Source organism: Scomber japonicus, chromosome 9 (genome assembly GCF_027409825.1).
Source record: "Scomber japonicus isolate fScoJap1 chromosome 9, fScoJap1.pri, whole genome shotgun sequence".
Classification (NCBI taxonomy): Eukaryota; Metazoa; Chordata; class Actinopteri; order Scombriformes; family Scombridae; genus Scomber; species Scomber japonicus.
Genome location: NC_070586.1, coordinates 20,346,748 through 20,367,628, shown reverse-complemented (window position 1 = coordinate 20,367,628; position 20,881 = coordinate 20,346,748). Strand labels below are relative to the sequence as shown.

General features: G+C 38.2%; 1 protein-coding gene across 1 annotated transcript in view; it reads left to right on the top strand.

The window, feature by feature from the left end:
- Positions 1–20,881, top strand: part of LOC128364399 (netrin receptor UNC5C-like) — a 200,016-nt gene that overhangs the window by 145,780 nt on the left and 33,355 nt on the right. Inside the window, exons 5-8 of the mRNA XM_053324932.1 lie at positions 8,896–9,076; positions 11,045–11,212; positions 11,559–11,723; positions 18,609–18,665. Of these exons, the coding sequence (XP_053180907.1) occupies positions 8,896–9,076; positions 11,045–11,212; positions 11,559–11,723; positions 18,609–18,665 (571 nt within the window). The remainder of the gene's footprint in view (positions 1–8,895; positions 9,077–11,044; positions 11,213–11,558; positions 11,724–18,608; positions 18,666–20,881) is intronic.

Genomic DNA, 20,881 nt, shown 5'->3' with positions numbered 1-20,881 from the left:
CACAAACACACACACTGCATCTTCTACGTGCAAATCTAATTTACTTGAGCTTATTTTCTCAAATCAATGGTCTCCATTTTTGCCCTTGCAAATTACAGGACTTCTGGTTATGCGAGACAACTTCCATATACGGTAACACAGCGATTGTTTACTTCATTCTGTGGAATAGGCTGCATTTTAAACACAGAACTGCAGGAAGAATAGATCTGAAAATGTATGAAAACAGAGAATCTGAAGTGAAAGTTGCTTAAAATATGATATGATATGCATTATATAAATGTATAGTCTAGTAAAGTTAACAAAGTTTCTATTATACAGATGGAAACATATCTCAGTGGTATCAAACAAATCCAGTTTGACTAGGTGTCATATTCATATTCATTTAGGATATATGAACACCATCAGGATTTTGCCTCAATAAGACAATGGTGAACAAGAAAGTACCTTTCATAGGAAGCCTATTATAAAGAGTGAAGATCGGGATTCATTCATTAGTTTTGAGTGAGCTACCACACCAAGGTTGGGCAGTATTTTTTTCAATGTTAAATAATAGACCCTCCAAATTATAAAAGTACTTTGTTCACATTAGAGAGATGTTAATGAGTATCTAAATCCCTAATCCTAATTAGAAAATTCTAAACTGAAATGTTAGATCCAAAACTGTTTTACATATGCTCAGCGGTCAAGTTTATATCTACTGGGTGAGCTTTTTGTACAACAGGGTTAAGCAGCCTCCAACAAAGCTGTATGTTTCCACGACGCCCGTCTGTGTATTAACTCTGCAATGACCACCATAAATGAGGAATAGAAAGACACTTCCTGGTGTATCACGGTAATTTCATTTGATACATTTAGAGTCTGATTTCACTTTAAGAGCTACTCTTATTTGATACTGACGAAAGCAATTTGCAACAAATTGTTTGTTGTTTTTTTGTTTTGTTTTGTTTTGTTTTGTTTTCTTCTTTTTCCATGATGGTTACTCTTCTGTAATTGTTTGAAATAACAAAGTCCTTTTGTTCATCTTACACAATGAGCTAATTGTTTTGTCTAATATCAGTGCGCACACACATGCACGCACACACACACAATCCTCACCATATTCATGTGCGCTGATGGATTAAATTTCTATTAGCTTTCCTCGATTGAGTTTGAAGATTGTTGATTAGCCAGTAATGGCCTTTGTTACTGCACTAATGAATAGCTTGATTACTATTCTACTTAGCTACACATCAGGAGGTGGGTTATGTGTGTGTGTTCTGTAGGTGTGTGTGGCATCTATTGGTATTATCCTCTGATAAACACACACACACACACACACACACAACATACACACACGCACGCACACGCAGTTATAGCCAATTGTCTGGGTTTGTGTCAAGAAAGCTGATGGCAGCAGAAGAGAAAGATAGATGGTATGCTCTGCCAACACTCATGTCTCATTCTCTCTCTCTCTCTCTCTCTCTCTCTCTCTCTCTCTCTCGCTCTCTCGCTCTCTCTCTCTCTCTCTCTCTCTCTCTCTGTCACCCCCCCTCTCTGTCTATGCCTCTCAATGTTTTCTCCCAACTGCTGTCTTTTTCTCCAGCCTACTGCCACTCGATCTATTGTCTTTTCTTAATGCGTCCATCTTCCTCTTTCTCTTTCTGACCCTTACATCCTCTGTCGCTGTCTCTTTGTATTTTTCTTGCTTTTCTCCTTTAATGTCCTCACTCTCTCCTCTGTCTCTCCCTCTTGCTTTCTTTTCTGCTGACTGGACTGACTGGGCTCTTGAGAACTGGGTTGGCGTATTTCGTGTGTGTGTCTTTGTTAATATGTCTGTGTGAGCATACGTGCATGTGTGAGTGTTTGCTAATGGAAACAAGCATGCCAATTACGGCGATGGCTCTCTAGATGCCAGTCAGAGCCAATAATAATGAGTGTGGTACATCTGGCAGTTGTGTGTGCATGAGCTTGTGTGTACGTGTATGGGCGGTGGAAAGGGTTGCAGAGGACAAGACCCACATTCATACATTTGTGTGATTACTATTTGATTATTTACTAAAAGCCCCACATGTGTGTGCCTGTGTGCCTCCAATGAAATGATCAGGCTTATTACAGACTTGCTGCAGCTACAGATACCTTTTGTTTCTTCTTATTGCCAGAGCATTTCATTTATTGATTGTTGTCAGGAGATACAGAGAATTGCTTCTAAAATATATTACCTACCCTAGCTTTAAGCAGCTCAAAGCTATCTACTGTACAGTCAATTAATTCAAGTTGGGTTGCATTGTGAGTAAAGGTGGTAGATTTTGACAAGGAAGAAGAATGCATGGAGTAGAAAAGACAATGTCATTGGATAACTTTTTTCTTTTACTTCGCTATTTTAATGTTTATTTTCACAAAAGCTCTTCTAAGGACGGTTATTAGCATCCATTATAAACACTGTGGTAATTGCATCTGACAGTTATTTCAGCCTGTCTATGTATGTTGTATCTGTCCCTAGTAAATAAATACATAATAATAATAATAATTACAATAATAATAATAATAATAATAATAATAATGATAATAATAATTAGCCCTAACCCAACCGTACAAGTTCCTAACAGAATTGAACCCTTTAAAAAGGGTCACAAATGAAAAACAGAGTGCAGGGACCCTGCAAGACCCTGTGGTCTGCAGAGGAGGAGTTTACTCACTTTGTGTCTCTTTGTCTTTGTCTTCACTGTCTCTGTCCTTTGCTGTCCAACACCTCGGTTTCAGCTTACCATGAAATGATTGGGGTTGGTATTATTAAAACACAGTACGCACACTCAGTCCACACCCACTCATAGGTAGAGTAATCACTATGAGAGCTCTTTAACCCACTCATCTGTGGTCTTATAGGGATCGAGATAATATAGCTAATCAAGGGGATAATCCTCAGTGACGAACATATTAACACTTCAGTGATTCACAGACACACACACAGGCTCTCAAACACACACCGTACAGTTTGATTGCAGGATCAGATTTTATTGTAGCTGGTCTATATTGTGTTTCATCATACTCTTACTGTGTGTGTGTGTTTGAGACTGCTGCTACTTAAAAAAATGAATGTTGTGATTCAATGGCAGGTTTATCCATAGACCTTGTATCTCTACATTGTTATCAACTCCCATATGAGACACTTTGTAGTGCTGCTACAAAGCATGTCATATTTTAGCATTTGTCTTAGATATTCTTTGTTTTATCTCACTTCTTGGTCTGCCATTTGTTTTGCTTTTGCAAGATCTATATATTGTGTTTCTTTTAGTGACACAGTGTGACTAAGATGTTCCTGCTCTTAGTAGCAGATATGAGGAAAGCTTTGCGTTTCAAAACACTTTGTGCTGCTTTCCAGTGCAACAAAAGAGACTATATCTCTCTATATCTTGGCCTTATCTTGCACAGCATGCATTCAAACCTTTGTTCCACTGCCAAAGACAGATGCATATCTCAATAGATTGTCTAATACATAACACTTTTCTTCTGCATTGATATTATTGCACAGCTTGAGTTGGGACATTAGTTGTTAAGTTAGGAGTAAGAAAACACATGGAAATATTTACATATCTGAATGAATCATTCCTCATAAATCATATAATGCAGTATTCAAACAGTACAAAAAAAGCATTTAAGCAAATATATTATTTATAGCTCAGGAAATACAAACTTTTATCTAGTATTCAAAGGCACAAGCTTTGAATTATACAGTAGCTGTAGCCAAATCAATGTCTCGGTCAATGGGTCTGTGACATCCCACACACAGCGGTGCAACTAAGGCTGTCCCATTTTGAATGCTGCTTCAAATGTGGCCCAGAAATACGGCCCTCATTTCCTGAAATTTAGGGATTGAGGCAGCCACAGATCCTTCGTGGCCCAACCTGTTCCAGAATGTATTTCACACCAACAGGCAGCAATATAGTGCAGATTGTGAGCCAGGGTAAGCAGGTCTAATTTTCACCTTATTAAGTTATAATTTTTCTTTAGGTGACAAAATAACCATTTAGATTCCCAAAAGCTTTTTTCATTTCCACACCAATGGGATCTGATTAATTCGTCTCTCCCATGTTGTTCTCCTGATCTGAGGTGAGGGAAGTTTGTCCTCTGTAGCTCAGTTTTGTATCACACTAAACTCAAAACCTCACCCACTTTTAGCGGTCCAATCAAATGCAAAGGATTTGATTTAAATTCCTATTGTAACAAATATACAGTTTCACTGTTAAAATATGTTGCAGTGTAGAGGTATACAGCAATCTAACTTCCATTTCTTGGGGCCTTCAGCAATACTCAGTTTGATCTTTGGGGTCTACGAAGGACAAGCCTTTGTGGCCCTTGAATTTAGACACAGTTTTAGCCTACCCTACCCCTCATTATCCTTCCCTCCATAGTGCATTTAGTCTGTGTGTTCCCCCCTCTTAGTGTGTTTTTTTAATTTTTAATTTTTATCTGGACCTCACCGTTTTTCTTCTCCTTGCTGGATTTGTTTGCCGGATCTTCTGACTGACTCCCTGTGTATGAACCTTTGCAAGTAAAGACTGCTTTTGATCAAGATTTCTGTCTCCGAATTGTGTGATTGAGTCTTCTTGCCAGTTATTTCACCAGTCGTTACAGGGTCAAGCAGAAAGGATACATGAAGACAGTTTATAATTGATCAGACAAAGCCTTCATCCCTTTGAAAAGAAAGCCATTTGAATTCTTTGTTTTAAAGAAAAGAAGAATGGACTCTTCCTGAACCTTTTTTAAAAACTCATGTTACAGTTGAAACAAAGGGTAAAGCTACATCTTGTGTTTGTGTGTGTGCAATTGTATCAAAGGGTAGTGTGTGTGTGTGTGTGTGTGTGTGTGTGTGTGTGTGTGTGTGTGTGTGTGTGTGTGTGTGTGTGTGTGTGTGTGTGTGTGTGTGTGTGTGTGTGTGTGTGTGTGTGTGTGTGTGTGTGTGTGTGATCACACACCACCAGCTTTGGAAGTATCTCCACACATAATGGCATGTATAATGCCATTATTTCATTTCTACACCATGGCAATAAACAAAAGGTTTATGGGTGTTGTTATGTGTGTGTGTGTGTGTAGTTGTGTGTGGATAAAGCCGAGAGACCAGTGATGTGGGGGCGAGAGTTAAAATAACAAATACACACTCTCCCCTGGGGTTGGCTTGATCCAATCAGCCACCCTCTGCTATTCACACACACAAACACACACACACACACACGCACACTTACACCAGCTGTGGCTAATGATGCAATGGCAGTGGTAGTATAGCCACCACATGTGGTCTCTTTGTCTGAGCCCAGCAGAGCACCGCATCAGTCTCACATGCTTCAACCTTCAGGCATCATCAAAGACTGTGGCTATTTTCTGGAAAATGTTCTGGTCACATACCTTAAACTGGAGCAAGCATCACTGGCTGGAATGATTTTTCACAATCAGAAATCTATACATCTATGCCGCTATACAGCTATACATACCAAATGGATTCAATTACATATGATCCCTATAATCCATACATCTTCGATCAAATGACTGGTACTGCTAAATTGTGTATTTCTTTTTTGTGTGCATTTTATTTAATCATTTAGATGATGTTCAGTTGGTAATGTGTAAAGATACTTTCACTCACAGGACTTGTCATTAGATAAAAAACAGGTGTGTTTCATATACTCAACGCTTGTTTTACATTCACACACAATTGATATTTTGTGTGTGTTACTCTTTGACGCTACAAATTGTCAGAGTAAGCAAATAATAAAGCAGAAGGTTCCTGGGGGTTAATTGGAACTGGACTTCAAATTACTTTTTTAAAAGAAAGTGTTTGCCCTCATTGGTTTTGCTGACTGAAAGTTGTTTATTGATAGTGTTTAAATTAAGAAAAGAACTAAGAGGGAAAGTTAATCATTAATACATAGATATTGGAAAAGTCTCTTAGTTGCATTGTTTAGTTATGTACAGATATAAGAAAAAATGTGGACCACATCCATATCTGTCACAACTTTTATTCCCTCAATTTCTCATATTTAGGTAGAAGTCATTTTACAGTGACATGTTCCATACACCCTCCAATCTTGTGAGTCCATGACCTATACAGTAGGTGGTCCATATAAACATTTGAAGTGAAACTATTAATGTAATTGATCACTTTTTTAGTTTTTAGATGCTCTGTACATTTTAGAGACAACACATGTTCTCATTTGAGACAAAACTGGTCTTTAATTTTTGATCCTATCGTAACCACAGTCTACGTGTGATCACAACTACGAGTTAATATCCAATTTTATGGATTGTTGTGAGAGAAGCTGAATCTCAAAGCATCAAAGAAAACAACTAGTGTATTTTGTCTCTATCAGATGCCTTGGGCTGCTCCTTTTCTTTCTTCCATATTTTTTTAAAATAATGTAGCCATCCCCTATAGTTATTTCCCTATAGACTCTTTCTTCCAGTCTTCTAAACTTTAAGTGTGCACATGAGGAAGCAAATGCTCATGAATTCTAAAATACAGTCATACATTTAACAAGTGTGTCTTACAGTTTACTCCAGCTCATTTAAAAGGTGGCTCGGGAGCTTCAGGTACATGATATACAGTGAAAAACACATTTCATTTACAGTAAGTCACTTAAGATATCCTATATTGGTGCCAGTGTGCAGCACTTTTACATGAAAGGGTTAGAGGTGTCCATACTGTGAGGCAATGGAGATTCTTGAATCACAGCCACAGTGTTTCCGTTTTTAAATTTTAACAATTTCCAACTGGACAATGTGCCATTACGTCAGTCGAGGAAAATGACAGTGACGTTAGTCCTCAACTCAGCCTAACAGAGGCAGTGGCTGCATTAGAATAGATGAATACTGTCAAGGCACAATTGTATTGTAGTCTCTCAGGGATCAAAAGGCAGCTTGAAGTGATACAGTATTTCACTTGGGATCGTTTTCCTTTTTCAACAATGTTTTCCAGTTTTATCTTTCATCCTCTCAAATTCCATGTCCCCTGAGTTGTCGGTTCACTGCCAACATACAGATATTTTATCTGTATGGTGCTTTGATCATTGAGAGGTAAATTCAGGTCAGGAGTGAGACACTATTTCATGGCTATATGCTTTGAAAAGTAAGTCAATAGGAAAACTTTTTTTTTTCCTGCTATTCATAGTTGTTATTTTTTATTGAAAGGTTTGGGTTAATTTAAAGGTCCACAACTTTGCTGCACATTCCCACAATTCAAACATCCCTTTCCTAAATAGTTCTTAATCCATTCATGCTCAACTGTAAAATAATGTTAAGTATTTTTATTCCATACAAGCCAAATAAGTAAGTCAATTCAAGTTGAGTTCAGTGTGCATCAAAATTCATAGATGTCTTTTTTTATTCTTCTCTGGGACCATGTTACATCTTGTCTATATAACCTGAACATGAATAAATACAAATCCATTCCAACGAGTCTTGTTGTTTATAAGATGCATTGAATTTGCTTTTGTTTGTGAGAGAGCAACTTTACTGTTTTATACTTTAACAGCAAAAGGATAAACTCCTCACTTCACCATTTGTGCTCTCTATATATTTTTTGTTTGTTTGTCTTTCTTTTTTTTCTCCATCATAACCTTTACTTTGTAATAGAAACTGAAAGGTCACACAGCATCTCACTTAAGATTGGGAATTCAGAGCTAAGGGGAGCCTCATGGCCAAAGTGCACCGCTGAATCTCTAAAGATCATAGAGAGAGAAGCAGGTGGAATAACTGAGCGAGAAGAATGACAGCCAAGCGTGAGCAGGCAGTAGACTGAAGAATAACACTGAATGTCCTCTTTTCTGCATCTGAGATTTCCATTTCCTAATGCAAAGGGAGGAGGATATTAAACAACGTGAATTAAACAATGTGGCTCGGACATTTATGTGGCTGCCATAAAGCTTGGACAGGCTGAATTTATGAGGGTGTGCACCAGTAAATACAGCACTCAGGAAATGTGATTAGGCTCATAAATAGGATAGTTTCCCGTTGTCCTACCCTTCACCCAAAGTATCTTGTGAAAGCATATGTTTGGGAAATTTGTCTTCTCCTTTTCACCGTTGCCACCTTGAGATTCCATATTGTGAAGAGTAGACTGGAGCTGATCTTTAAGATGCAACTCTTTTTTCTAGTTTTTCTGATTATTATTATTATTATTATTATTATTATTATTATTATAACTGTTTTTTATACATTATCTCCCTTAAGTAAATTTATTTGCTTGTAATTTGTATCCATATTTTACAATTTACAAGATATACCAAAACAGATTCATGGTAGTTGTTGTAGTCATGGAGTCATGGTAAGGACTAGACTCCACCCCCACACCCCCACACCCTCACACCCCACCCTTAATTTGTTTCTGTATTTGCTTTTTCTCATTTTAATGTGGTATTTGGCATTTCTTCAAAGCGTTTCTGTGTGGAGTCATTGAAAAATAAGATTACAACAGCATCCTATTATAAATCCATCCAGCACTTATTTATTTTTTCATCTGGAAAGGCTGAAAAACAAGATTATAGCAACAGCTAAACTTTATTCTCCTGGTTTTCTCCTTTCACTTTCACAGATGGACTGTTTTAGAAAAACATCACTTTCAAAACCACTTTTTAAATTATTTTTTTACATTCTTTTTATTCACCAAGCTTGCAAGATGGCTCAGTCGAGAAAACAAGATTATAACATGATCTTACAGTATCCTGCAGCTGGCAAAATGTAACATGGTAAAGCAAAAAGCAAAGAACTTAAGTTGATGAATACTGTAATTGTTTTTGGCGTCATGGAAACAGCAAATCTTACCATTGTTAAATCAAATAAAAACTGCAGTTCTATATTGTCAATTGTCCCTCAAAGGTGATGTTTGGCTCATAAAAACCTTTCTATTGTCCTCTCACTGTCTACTAGGTGGAGTGGTTGAAGAACGAAGAGATAATTGACCCAGCAGAGGACAGAAACTTTTATATCACCATCGACCACAACTTGATCATCAAACAAGCACGTCTGTCTGACACAGCCAACTACACATGTGTGGCAAAGAACATTGTGGCCAAAAGACGTAGCACTACAGCTACTGTTATTGTTTACGGTAAGTGTGTGTGTGTGTGTGTGTGTGTGTGTGTGTGCGCGCATCTTGCTAAAGTGTTAAGATAAGATACAATTATTTTATTGTCATTATACAAAAACATACATTTTTATGTCTTATGTTTAAAACATTACTGATATTCTAGCAGTAGCCACCCAACAGTGTCTCTGATCAGCCAAGCCAGCACCCATCTGCCACGTGAAATTAGCTCTACTATCATGCCAACATGCTCTCTTTGTGAGTGGCCTGATATACCCACATCACCCTTGACCTCCTCCAATTAAAATCCACCAATCACACCTTCAGTTTTAAATTAGAATACGTGGGCTTTCCAAATGTCTTTTTTCAGCCAAGAATCTCACCACCAAATGAATTGTGCAGCATATGGCATGATAACTGCTATGGAAAAACAACAACAAAAAATAACTTTGAATAGCTCGGCTAAGGATGGTGTTAGTTTGTTTTTCAGGCAAAACACTTCTTGTGCTGTGTTTACAAAAAATCAGAGAAGAAAAAGCTTGTTGAGGAGAGGAAAATGCCTCATATACCTTGTCCGGCTTTCTCTTTTTTTTTCTTTCTTTTTTCAAATGCCAGTCTGACATGAGAGGAAAGGAAACATTTTGAGGACAAACAATGTATAGCAGAGGACACACATACCTACACTCACACACAGTGTTTCTCTCAAACATAAAACTGACTCTATTCACTAGGAGGAGTGTTTCAATCAAAAATAACGGTGGATGTGTGCGTGTTCGATACAGACAGTGCAAGATGGAGTGGTTTGACACTGATGTATCCTTACAGAAATAGATTGTTCAATCTGTGCTTCAATCTTCTCGGCTCCACAAGGGCCCAGCTGACGCTGTTGACAAGGTGAAATAGTTATGGAAAAAAACAGAGGAATATAAAGGGTAAAAATGGAGCAGAACATTGATGGAGGGGAGACAGGTGAGGAGAACAGAGGACGTGAGAGTGTGAGAGAACAGAGGTGAGTGAAGAAATGGAGAGATTTTTTTTTTAAAGTGAAAGTGTAGGAAAAAAAAGTGTAGAAAACCAGGAAAGTTGATGACAAAAGTGACTGTACCTGATTTTTACTTTCTCTCTGATGATTCATTTCTAATTGGACGTTGGGAAAGGAGTGGGCACTGTCCACTAGGCTGAGACAGAGCTGTCGAGAAGCTGCAGAGAAATTTCAACCCACTACACCCCTCCCGATGTCAGCTCTCTCTCTCTGGGTGTCCTTGTGACTCATTCTAACTATATACCTGATTTCTATCTTTCTGTCTGCCTCTCATCCACCGGTATCTTTCTCTGCTCCAGGGTGACACATTTATCTTATGAAAAACTGAGTGATAAAACTGAAAAATATGACATAATAATGAACATTCACGTCTAAATATGACAGGATACAGGGACATATTATAGATGTACAAACAATAGATAGGAAGTGCAAAATATATACAGGGAGGCAAAGAAAAGGAAGAAAGATACATAAAAAACTTTCTGTATTCAGAAAGCTCAGAACCATGTTTCCCCTCATATAATAGTCCTTTTTTCCCTGTGCTCCCTCTAGCAAGGGTTCAGGGTTGAGCAGTTTGCAAGCAGCATGAGTTTGTGTGTGTTTCACCATGTGTTTTAGTGGGTTACAACTGTGTGTGTGTGTTTGTGTATGTGTGTGTGTGTATGTGTGTGTGTGTGTGTGTGCGCCTGCCCTTTTCTGTGTGTTCTTGTCAGCACAGTGGGGAAAATTATGCTACAGTAGAAACAGGGTAATCGAAAAGTTGTACAGTACTTTCTTTGTTTTTGTGTGTGTGGTTCTTGTGTGTAGGAGAATCCAGCTGTTGTCCTTATACTCCAACAACCAAGCCTCCTGGCATCTGTAAAACAGATACTGACTCCATCAAGAGAAAAATGGTGAAAGTAAAGCCTGATAAAGGATGAAAGAATGACTAATATCTTCTGTCTTCACAGTGAATGGTGGTTGGTCGACATGGACGGAGTGGTCAGTGTGTAACAGTCGTTGTGGGCGGGGCTTCCAGAAACGGACACGGAGCTGCACTAACCCCGCCCCTCTCAATGGAGGACTCCCCTGTGATGGACAAGCCATACAAAAATTGCCATGTACCACTCTTTGCACTGGTAACTCTATGTTTTCCTATTCTTTTTCAATTTCAATAATAAGCCTAGTTTGTGCTGTTTAGTTATATTCTACTATATCAACTCCACTGTATCCATACTGTGCTATACTGTTCTGTATCCACTGCTCATTTGTGTCATTTTACTCTGTGCTTCCAAGATTCTACCTGTTCTGTCCTCCACTCACTCCTGCACACTTACTCTATATAGTATGCTACACTTATAGTACATATTTGGGAACATTATCCTTGATCTTCTTTCTCATTCCTTCTCTCAATCTCTTAACTCTGTTATACATATTTCTCTCTCTCTGCTACCCCTGCCCTCTCTCTTCATATTTTCTCTCTAGTGGATGGTGTGTGGACAGAGTGGAGTAAGTGGTCGGCCTGTGGGACAGAGTGTACCCAGTGGAGGAGGAGGGAGTGCAACAACCCAGCCCCAAAAAATGGAGGGAAGGACTGCGAGGGGCTCGTACTCCAGTCTCAGAACTGTACTGATGGACTTTGTATGCAAAGTGAGTAGACGCTAAGCTCTGTCCCAGACTAGAAGTTCATCAGCATGAAAGATGATTATGCCAATTTGAACAAATGCCTTGTAGTGTCTGTTTCAGGTGATCATTTATTTTTTTGGGAATAGATCATTGGGCTGGTGATGCGTAGTCAGGGTTAGGGTCACAGGACAAAGGCAATAGTGAGTGAAGTGTACAGTAGCATGAGATCCATGAATGATTATCCTTGAAAATGTTATTGTAATCTCAGTGATTACATTTATGAAACTATAGACAGTCGTTTCCTTACAGATAATTACCCTGAATCAGCCTTCAATGATATGTGATACTTTGATGAGCTTTATTCTTCTGGGCATGTATGGAATAATTGAAAGTTTCCTTGCTTTGTTGTTCTTTTGCCGCTATGATGTGTATGTATTTACTTGCCTGTGTTGCAGCAAGTTAAGCAGTATGCCTCTTGGCTTCAGTATGGCTTCTATCATTCTGTAGCTTCTTTCTGCTACCCGCTACCCCTCCTCTTCATCATTCCCCTCATTTATCCTTTTGCAACCCATTTTCTTTGCATTCAGTCTCCTATCCTCATTGCTATATTTTTTTTCCTTGCCTCCTCCTCTCTGTCCCTCTGGTTCTCTCCAGGAGCCTACCTGCCCCCTTTTCTTATTTTTATGTTTGGCTTTTGCTCTGCCTTACATGTGTACTTTATTCTCTTTATGTGAAGGTTTCTGAAAGTCACAATGATTAACCTCACTTTGACAACTTTTTTGTCTATTACCCCTGCCAAAAATGGTCAGTTTTATAAGAGACTAATGTTAAATAATGAGGTGGAACAATCACGAAAATTCATCCCAAAATTCAGTGATTTAGTGGTAAAGTGCATGGAAAATGTGGGCTGAGTCATAATTGTGCAAAGCAGCAGAATTTTTTCCAAGGTGAAGGCAATTATATTTGTTGACTTGTAGGAATACTGCTTGTTACTCCTTGTGCTCAGAGTAATTGGCAGATAAGCATTTGACATGAAGAGGGAAAGAGAGGAAAACAGAGAGAGGCCTGTCAGAGAAAAAGAGAAAAGGTGAACATAGAAAATTATACTTTTAGTAAGTGCATACACACATTTGAGCTTGTAATTATGCCATGCATTCTCATTAGTCTGTCTAGTCACACAACATGGCAGCCATAGAGACATTTCACTCAAGTCTTTCTGAGTCTTCAATAATCTTTGCTTTGGTCTTATTAACTTTAAATTCTTTAAGTTCCATAAAAACTTGTCAGGGACATTTTCTTTATTTGTTCAGTTGAAGTCATATTTGCTTGACCTCATGATACAAAACAGATACTGGTGATAGATAGTGTATGGAAGTAAAACTCAACCTGTACAGGGAACACTCTTTAGAAAATGTTCTAAATGAATAATGAAAAAAAAAATCTGCTACTTCAAATGCTTGATAACTGCCAGGCATGTAATTTGTTTTGACCTTTATTTTATGATGGTCTCTTTTTTGACCAAAACTCTGAATACATTTAACAGAAGTATGTGAATAATTATATCCCTTTGATCCTGGGACTTGAGCTACACTGAATCTGATAAAAGAGCTTTTATGTGCTGTATTTTTCTCCAGATACATAGACTCTCCGGCAAGAACATTTAGGGAAAAAACACTTTGGTCAAGTTAAGCTTTTCTGCCTGAATTCAACAAGGAACTGGTCATTTTTAGGGTTTGAGCTTTGCTTGTTGAGCATAAGCTTTTGATTCATATTGGCAATTTTACAAGTACTTTTGCAGTTCTATGATATCTACTCTTTTATTGTATAGGTACATTTAATGATATAGATTTGTTTATCTGTAAAGCTGCATAATTGCTACATAATTGCTGCCAGGTGCCCTTGAAAAAGTATATAAAGCTAAATGAGGCTAAACTAATGAATAGCAGGCACACATGGTGTGGAGCAGTGAAGACTTCTGTTTTGGAGAAATATACTGTACCAGTGAGCGCAAAGCCTTCAGCCAAGTGAGCCTTTGCTTGTGTGAGAGACTTGTAACTGCAGCCAGAGGGGAGGGGATAGTGATGATTTAATAGATGGTCTATGTCATCAGCAATGGAATAATATTATGTAATCTCCTAAAAAGCTTTGCGTGTAGACACATTATTGACATAACTTACTGTATGCAGAGTCCTGCCCACTCCCAACACAGTGTGCTCTATACTGTGGTACTGATTCATCAACAGGATTCCCTGAGGCCAGTGAGGTATAGCCACAGAATCTGGGATAAAACCTAGAGAGGTATAGATTTAGGCTCATTTCCCCTGATTGATTTTCTGTCTTTAAAATGACCCCACCAACGTTTTATGTCAGCACTAATGTTTCAACTGTTTCCTGTAGCATTAACAGGAAGCCATGAACTGTGTCTGTCTGTCAGTCTGTCTGTCTGTCTGTCTATCTGCATTTTTTCCCCTCTCATTGCCCCCTCATTTAGTGTAGAGAATAGATTTTTGTTCAAATTAATTGCAGATATGAGTATGAAGTACAATTATTTAATTTTGATATGTCTTTCACCAGTTAACACCAAATATTCAGACTCCATTTAACGGAAAAAACTTGGCACTGGCTAGTTCCTGGTTTTAAAAGTAACTTTTTGGGTTTCAGGGTTGTGAATGAACAGATACAACACTATCAATGTGGAGAGGGAGTTAATGTTTTAGATAGTGCTCTGTAATTGACTCTGTGCTCAAAAAGCACTTCACTCTACTCTCCCTTGTTTTCTCTTTGTCGTTCTCTCTCTCCACCAACACCTCCCCCCACTCTATTAATCTCTTGCACGGTCTCTTGCGGCCTTTATTTCTGAAGTTGTCCCGTTAAATCCTGAGAGATAGAAAACCATTTGACCTCACTTTTGCCCTGCCTGGAGTGCCTCTTCTCTTTTTGTGCTTATGAGTTTTATCAATGCAAGTCTAAATGTGTATGTGTGTCTGCTTGTGACAGAAGTTGTAGGACTTTCAGGGGTTTTTTTGGGGAGGAGTTGTTTGTGTTGTTTTATATCTTTTGACCTGTCGACATTTTTCTGACACATCGATCACAGTTCTTAGAAGAGATTCACTCAGAGCTTCAGTGTTGATCCTGGAGAGCATGACATCTCACTCACTACCTACTCTGTGTTTGTGTGTGTGTGTGTGTGTGTGTGTGTGTGTGTGTGTGTGTGAGAGATAGAGAGACAGAGAGAGAGAGAGAGAGAGAGAGAGAGAGAGAGAGAGAGAGAGAGAGAGAGAAAGAAGGAGAGAGAGACTCTGCTTCAGTACATAACAGTGCATTTGGAGCAAATAAATTCTGCAGTGTGGTCTCTAAAACCACTGTAATCACTTGAGATACCAGCTGTTATGTAACTTTTTAGTGCTCGGATAGAACATTGAATCATGTTTGTATTGTATTATACAAAACGATCCGCATGGAGTGCAGAGCATCAAACAAGCCATCTCCCCACTGAAAGCTTTATTCTTCCCTTTGTGTGTCTTGTCATCGTGAATTAAAATCACCTCACTTTGTCTTATTATTTCCTGTGCTCCACATTAGCAGCTTTCTGCTCTTTTTTCTTAAACGTTTATTCTCATCTACCCTGCCATTTTCCTATAACTATCAACACATCAAGGTTTCTTTATTAGTACACCAAGGAAAATTTGTATTGCAGATGGAAGATTCAGCATCATAGAGTTAAAAACAAGACATCACAGTGTTATATATTCAAAGGACATCAAAACAAAATACATTAAAACAAGTGTCATCATAGTATCAAAAATAATATCAGAGTACAAAAACTCCTAAGAAGGTCATGACAAAGAGCTTCTACACACAAACACACTCACAAACTCACCCACTCACTCAGAAGCTTAAAGTACCATGCGTGGGTGAAGTGCATAATCTTGTGCTAGCTTTGTTTAGAAGTGCAATGGCTGCAGGTACAAAAGCATTTCTGTATTGTTTTGTTCTCCACCTAGAGGCCACAAACTGACAGCCGGAGTGAAGGAGCTGGAATTCACTATGTAAGGGATGGGAACAGTACTGAATAATAGAGCTCATCTTACATTGCAGCTATGAGGACTAAAGAACTGACAGACTTCGAGTTGAGACTTACCTATAAGCTAACTAGCCCACTTCACAATTTGATTCAAAGATTTTTGATTTTTCAGAGACAGGTTACGAGACTGTCTCTGAAAACACATGGGGAAAAGACAAGATTGATTCAATAAAAGTCAGATAAAAGAGGGTCATCATGGTGACATCAATGGGAAAACAGGACAGTTTTCAGAGACAAAATAAACACTGATGTCCCTTTTTACCTACTGCCTCACAGTTCTTGTCAAAGTTTCAATTTAAAGTCTATGATTGTCCCAAGATATTTCCTACAGTCACCAGCCTGGTCTTTATTGATCGTAGGCATGATCTCTGAAATCTATGATCATATCCTTTGTCTTAGATATGTTTAGCTCCAAGAAAAGTGACATACAGTATTGATCAATGGCTAGGCCATGGCTTGACTCATTGTCATGTAATAGACTACCAATGACTGAATCATCTGTGAATTTCAATATGGCCGTGTTCTCTTGCTTACTTTGGCACATATTTTTGTACATAATATAAAGTAAAGGTGAGAGAACACAGCCCTGGGGTGAGTCAGTAGATGAACATAATGAACAATTTCATTCTTTTTCTTCTGTTTGTCAAAAAATCCATTATCCAAACCACCAGATTGTGACTCAACTTAAAAAGCTCTGTCAGCCTCATGGCTAAAATGTGGGATTGAATAGTATTAAAGGCTGAAGAAAAATCAATAAATAGCAATTTAACATGGGTCTTATTCCCCTCTAGGTGTTTAAACCAAAGGTTAAGTAGAGTGATTGTAGCATCCCCAACTCCTCGGTGTGCACAATAGGTAAACTGCATAGGGTTAAGTGCATGTTCGGTTTCCCTTGCACACTCTGTCCTCACAACCCTTTCCAAGGTTTTAATTTCTAGAGAAGAAGGTGACTGCTGAATTCATTTAAAGCTTTGGGTCTGCTGCTTTCAGGAAGAGTGGTGATCAAAGCCTGCTTCAACAGGTTAGGTATATGTTGTAGGTTCAGAGACATGTTGAAAATATCTTATAGATATAATTGAATTGCCTTGCGCAAGACTTCAGTAATTTGCCTCTGATATTGTCAGCACTAGAGCTATTGTTTATCTTTAGAGAAACAAAGGACCTTTCAACTTCTCTCTTCTCCTGCTCTGCTCCTCTGCTCCTGGAGTCATCGGTTGTAATGTTGGTGCTGTTCTTGTTTTTCTGTATGCCTGTGATTTTTTTCATGACAAAACAAGCAAAGGTTCCTCTCAGCTAATTTGCTCTCTGCTGTAGTTTCATGCTTTTGTTTAGCCTTCAAAGACTTTTTTAGGGTCACATGATTGAAATCTCCAAGTATGAGTGGCAGGATTTGTCTTTGGATGAATATACACAGTTGTTATGAATATTTGTGGGAATTGATGGGATAAACAGAATGGATGGAGCGATACTGATAGAAGTTCAACATCAGGCAAGTCAAGTCTTTCCCTGACAGTCGCAGAGCTACAGTGGCACTTATTAATATAGAATCATATGCCCCCTCCATGAGCTTTTCCTGTCACCTCTGCTCTCCAATCAAGACAAAATGGACTCCCAAATCCATCTCTAGACAGATCGCTATCCAAATCCTTTGAGCCAAGACAGTCTGACACCTCTTCTTTTCCCTCGCTTCCTTTTCTTAACTTGACTCAAATGATCACAAATTGAAGTTTTGTCCCTTCAACTTAAGTCGGGCAACTGAAGATTTAGCATTAGCCCGGTGATTTGATTCTGTGTATTTCATTGCAGAAGGAAGTCTCTAGTATACTTTGTCCTGAAAGAATGATGCATGACTCTATTGCAGATGAGAGTTAGGTTGATCAAGTCAAGGCAGCGATAATTAAAAGCTCCATCACTGCTGATCAATAATAAAATGTCTGTCTAAAGTGCTTGCTCTTAACCACCATAGACAATTAAGCATAAAAAGCATAAAACTAACTAAAACTGACTGCAAGTCACTGCAAGAGCATGCACCTTAACTAAATAAATTATGCTTCATCATGTTTTCAATTGTTGTTTAATTAGAGCATGATACATATCTGTCATGGCATGTTGCTTTTACTATGATCACTGATTTAGACATTAACCAGTATGTAAAAAAACAAAAAGAAGCATTTTGCCAAGTCATTAAACACAAGAATTACAAATGTGATAGAATCATGTTAATTATAACCAAATTCACATTAAAATTCCTCGGAGCAAGATAGGCCAGTGCACACTCAAAGTTGAAAGGAGTACTACATTATTTGTGCACAAGTGTTACTGTAGGTTTATATTTGTGCATCACTGCACTTAACCTTGTCAGTGTTTCTTGCCCTTTGGTGCGGAATCAGTGTGTCTACTACGGTCAGCTGGTCTAGCAGAAAGCTTTTAAGCCCATCATGTTGCTGTTTTTCCTTTATCAATTATACACCAGCATTTCAGTTATACATCAGTACATCAGCAGTTCCTCTTTGTCATAGACCTTCTGTCTGCCCCAACTAAGTAGACCACTCAGCATGACACAGCACTAACTGTCCAACAAATATCAGAATTTCTCAAATTATCATTTTCTTCTTTTGTCTTCGTCCAGCCTTCATTTCATATCGTCTTGACAACTAAACAGATAAAACAAGTCAGACAGAAAGAAACTTGTCAAGGCATTGTTTTTGTGTGTCTGTGTCATGTCATGTTTGCCCCATTTTGTTTGACTCATTTGTTTGATTTTTTGTTGTGTTCCTCTCTCTTTCTCCATCCATTACACAACCCCCTTCTTTTCTTGTCCTAAGGTTCATTGTTTCAGAAGTCCACTGAGAGCAAAGAAAAGAGTGATTTGGGATTCACATGTAAGTTGATGTTTTATGTTTTACCATCATCCATTTTCCCTTTGTCTCACTCATGTTTGTGTTTCTTTCTTTGACAGAGCATTTACCTTTGGTTTATGTTGTGTGCTTTATCATTACATTTCAATTTGAGTTGCTTGATGAGTGTTTTTCTCTTGTCTTATGACCAGTTCCCCTCATGTGCAATCTTTTTGTTATGCCGATGAAAGAAGTCTTCAAACAGTTGTTTGTTCTAAAAGTTTCTTATTCTGCTCTCAGACTAAGGAAGTCATGGTAGATTAATCATTTACATCTTTGCTTGTATGATGGAAGTACGGACTTTGAAAGGCCTGTATTTTAAATTAATCAAGATGGATGTTTCATTGAATTATACAATTCCTTCACCGTCTTCTTGGTATCAGACAGTCATAGGAGAGACCACAATTCTGTGTTTTCCTGAGTAGCTTCAAACTGTGAGTTATGTATAGTTGACTTTGTATGGCATTTTACTACATTTTCCTTTTATTTAAACTGTAGAAACAGAAAGACGGCACTATACTTGTATCAATTTGTAACGTATGATATCACACAAAATAAGAGAAATATAATGAACCTAATTTTACAGATTATAGTCTACTATAGGTAGACACTTTCTGTTATACATGATGTCCCACTTTTTCTATGTTTTTATCATCTATTTGAGGTCTGCTAAAATATAACCAGTCTTCCATCATTTAAAATGTAGTGCCACATCCCTGAGCTGGGTCTTGAAAAAGCATGGACTGTACTGGTGACAGATTATTTTAATTAACTTGATTCTTTCTTTCTTCCTGTCCAATAGCAGTGAATCGATTTGGCACCAGTTCACTTGATTCACAATTTGTGAGTTTGTTCCAGCTGTGGCCATCTTGGAGAGTAGCCAGCAAGCTTTGAATCATTGCCAAAGTAGGCAGTTTGCCTTAGTTCGGAACACTTGCTTTATGTTAACAAGGGTATTGGCTCACTTGGAGCTCAATGGAGTGCAGTCCAACCATGGACACTGAAAGACTGGACAGAATTTTGATTCAGCTCGACTGATTTGACCCATTCTCTTTGAGGAGTTGCCCAATTGAATGCTTGATTTGTCAAATTGGCCTATCACTGATGCATCATTTGTGCAAATGAATGATAATTTATAGGAAGGCACAAAATCACCTGGAAGGGCAATACTTGGATTGTATGAAAACTACTTAATGAGTAATAAAAAGGGTGAGACTTAATAATAGTTGTAAAATAGATTCACAATTCCTTCCTGCTCTCTTACCCCTCCTTCACCCTTTCTTTCTCTCCTTCCCTGACTCTTTTTCTTATCATCTTTTTCGCTTTTTACTTTTGTTCTTCAAAGTGACATAATGAAAGAGACATTTACTACAAACTATGAGGAAGACAAAAATTGAGAGGTGCAAGAGGGATAGGACCTCTGCCATTTATTATTACCTTGCTTTTTGCTTCTCCCTTTGCAGGAGCACTCGTTTTATCTTCAAAGAAATCTATGAGCGCCTGTGATGTGCTCTAATGACTCTCGTTTAGGGGCTGCTGAAAAAATTTCATCATCCCGGTGTGTTTTGTAAGTCTCACAGACAGATACAGAGCGAGCTAGACAGAAGATAGAAGCAGTCATTACTCATTTAACAGATTATCATTGTGTTGTTAATATTAAAAAATACCGTCAGTAACATGAGCATTGGGAGGTTGCGTGAGTGTTTTTGAGACTCACTAATCACAAAGTTGGTCCTATTTGTATAAGAGAATGAGTACAGTTATAAATACCATGTCATTGTCATTGTCATGGTCTAATTTGTATAATCAGAGAGTACATTTATTTTACTGAGACTTGACATTCCTCTTGTTTATCACTACATTGGATATACCCTTATTGTGGTTGAATTATTGTACGTAGATAATAAAGTTCACATTATACTTTAACTGTCCATGTAGCCACAGTGGAACCTACATTTTGTCATTGGCTCATGTCCACGAGGTCTGTGTTGACCACCCACATGAAGCGAAAACTACACATGCCATCTCCACATGTGTGAACACATCTGCCTATGCAGATACCCAATGCAGTTAAAACAAAACAGAGTTTGTGCCAGCTTTCCATGTCCAAGACTGTTTTGGAATATACCAGGGCCTTAAAACAGATTACAAATATAAAGCTGACCACCTCCATATCTGGTTTCAGATCCAGAAGCCATGTG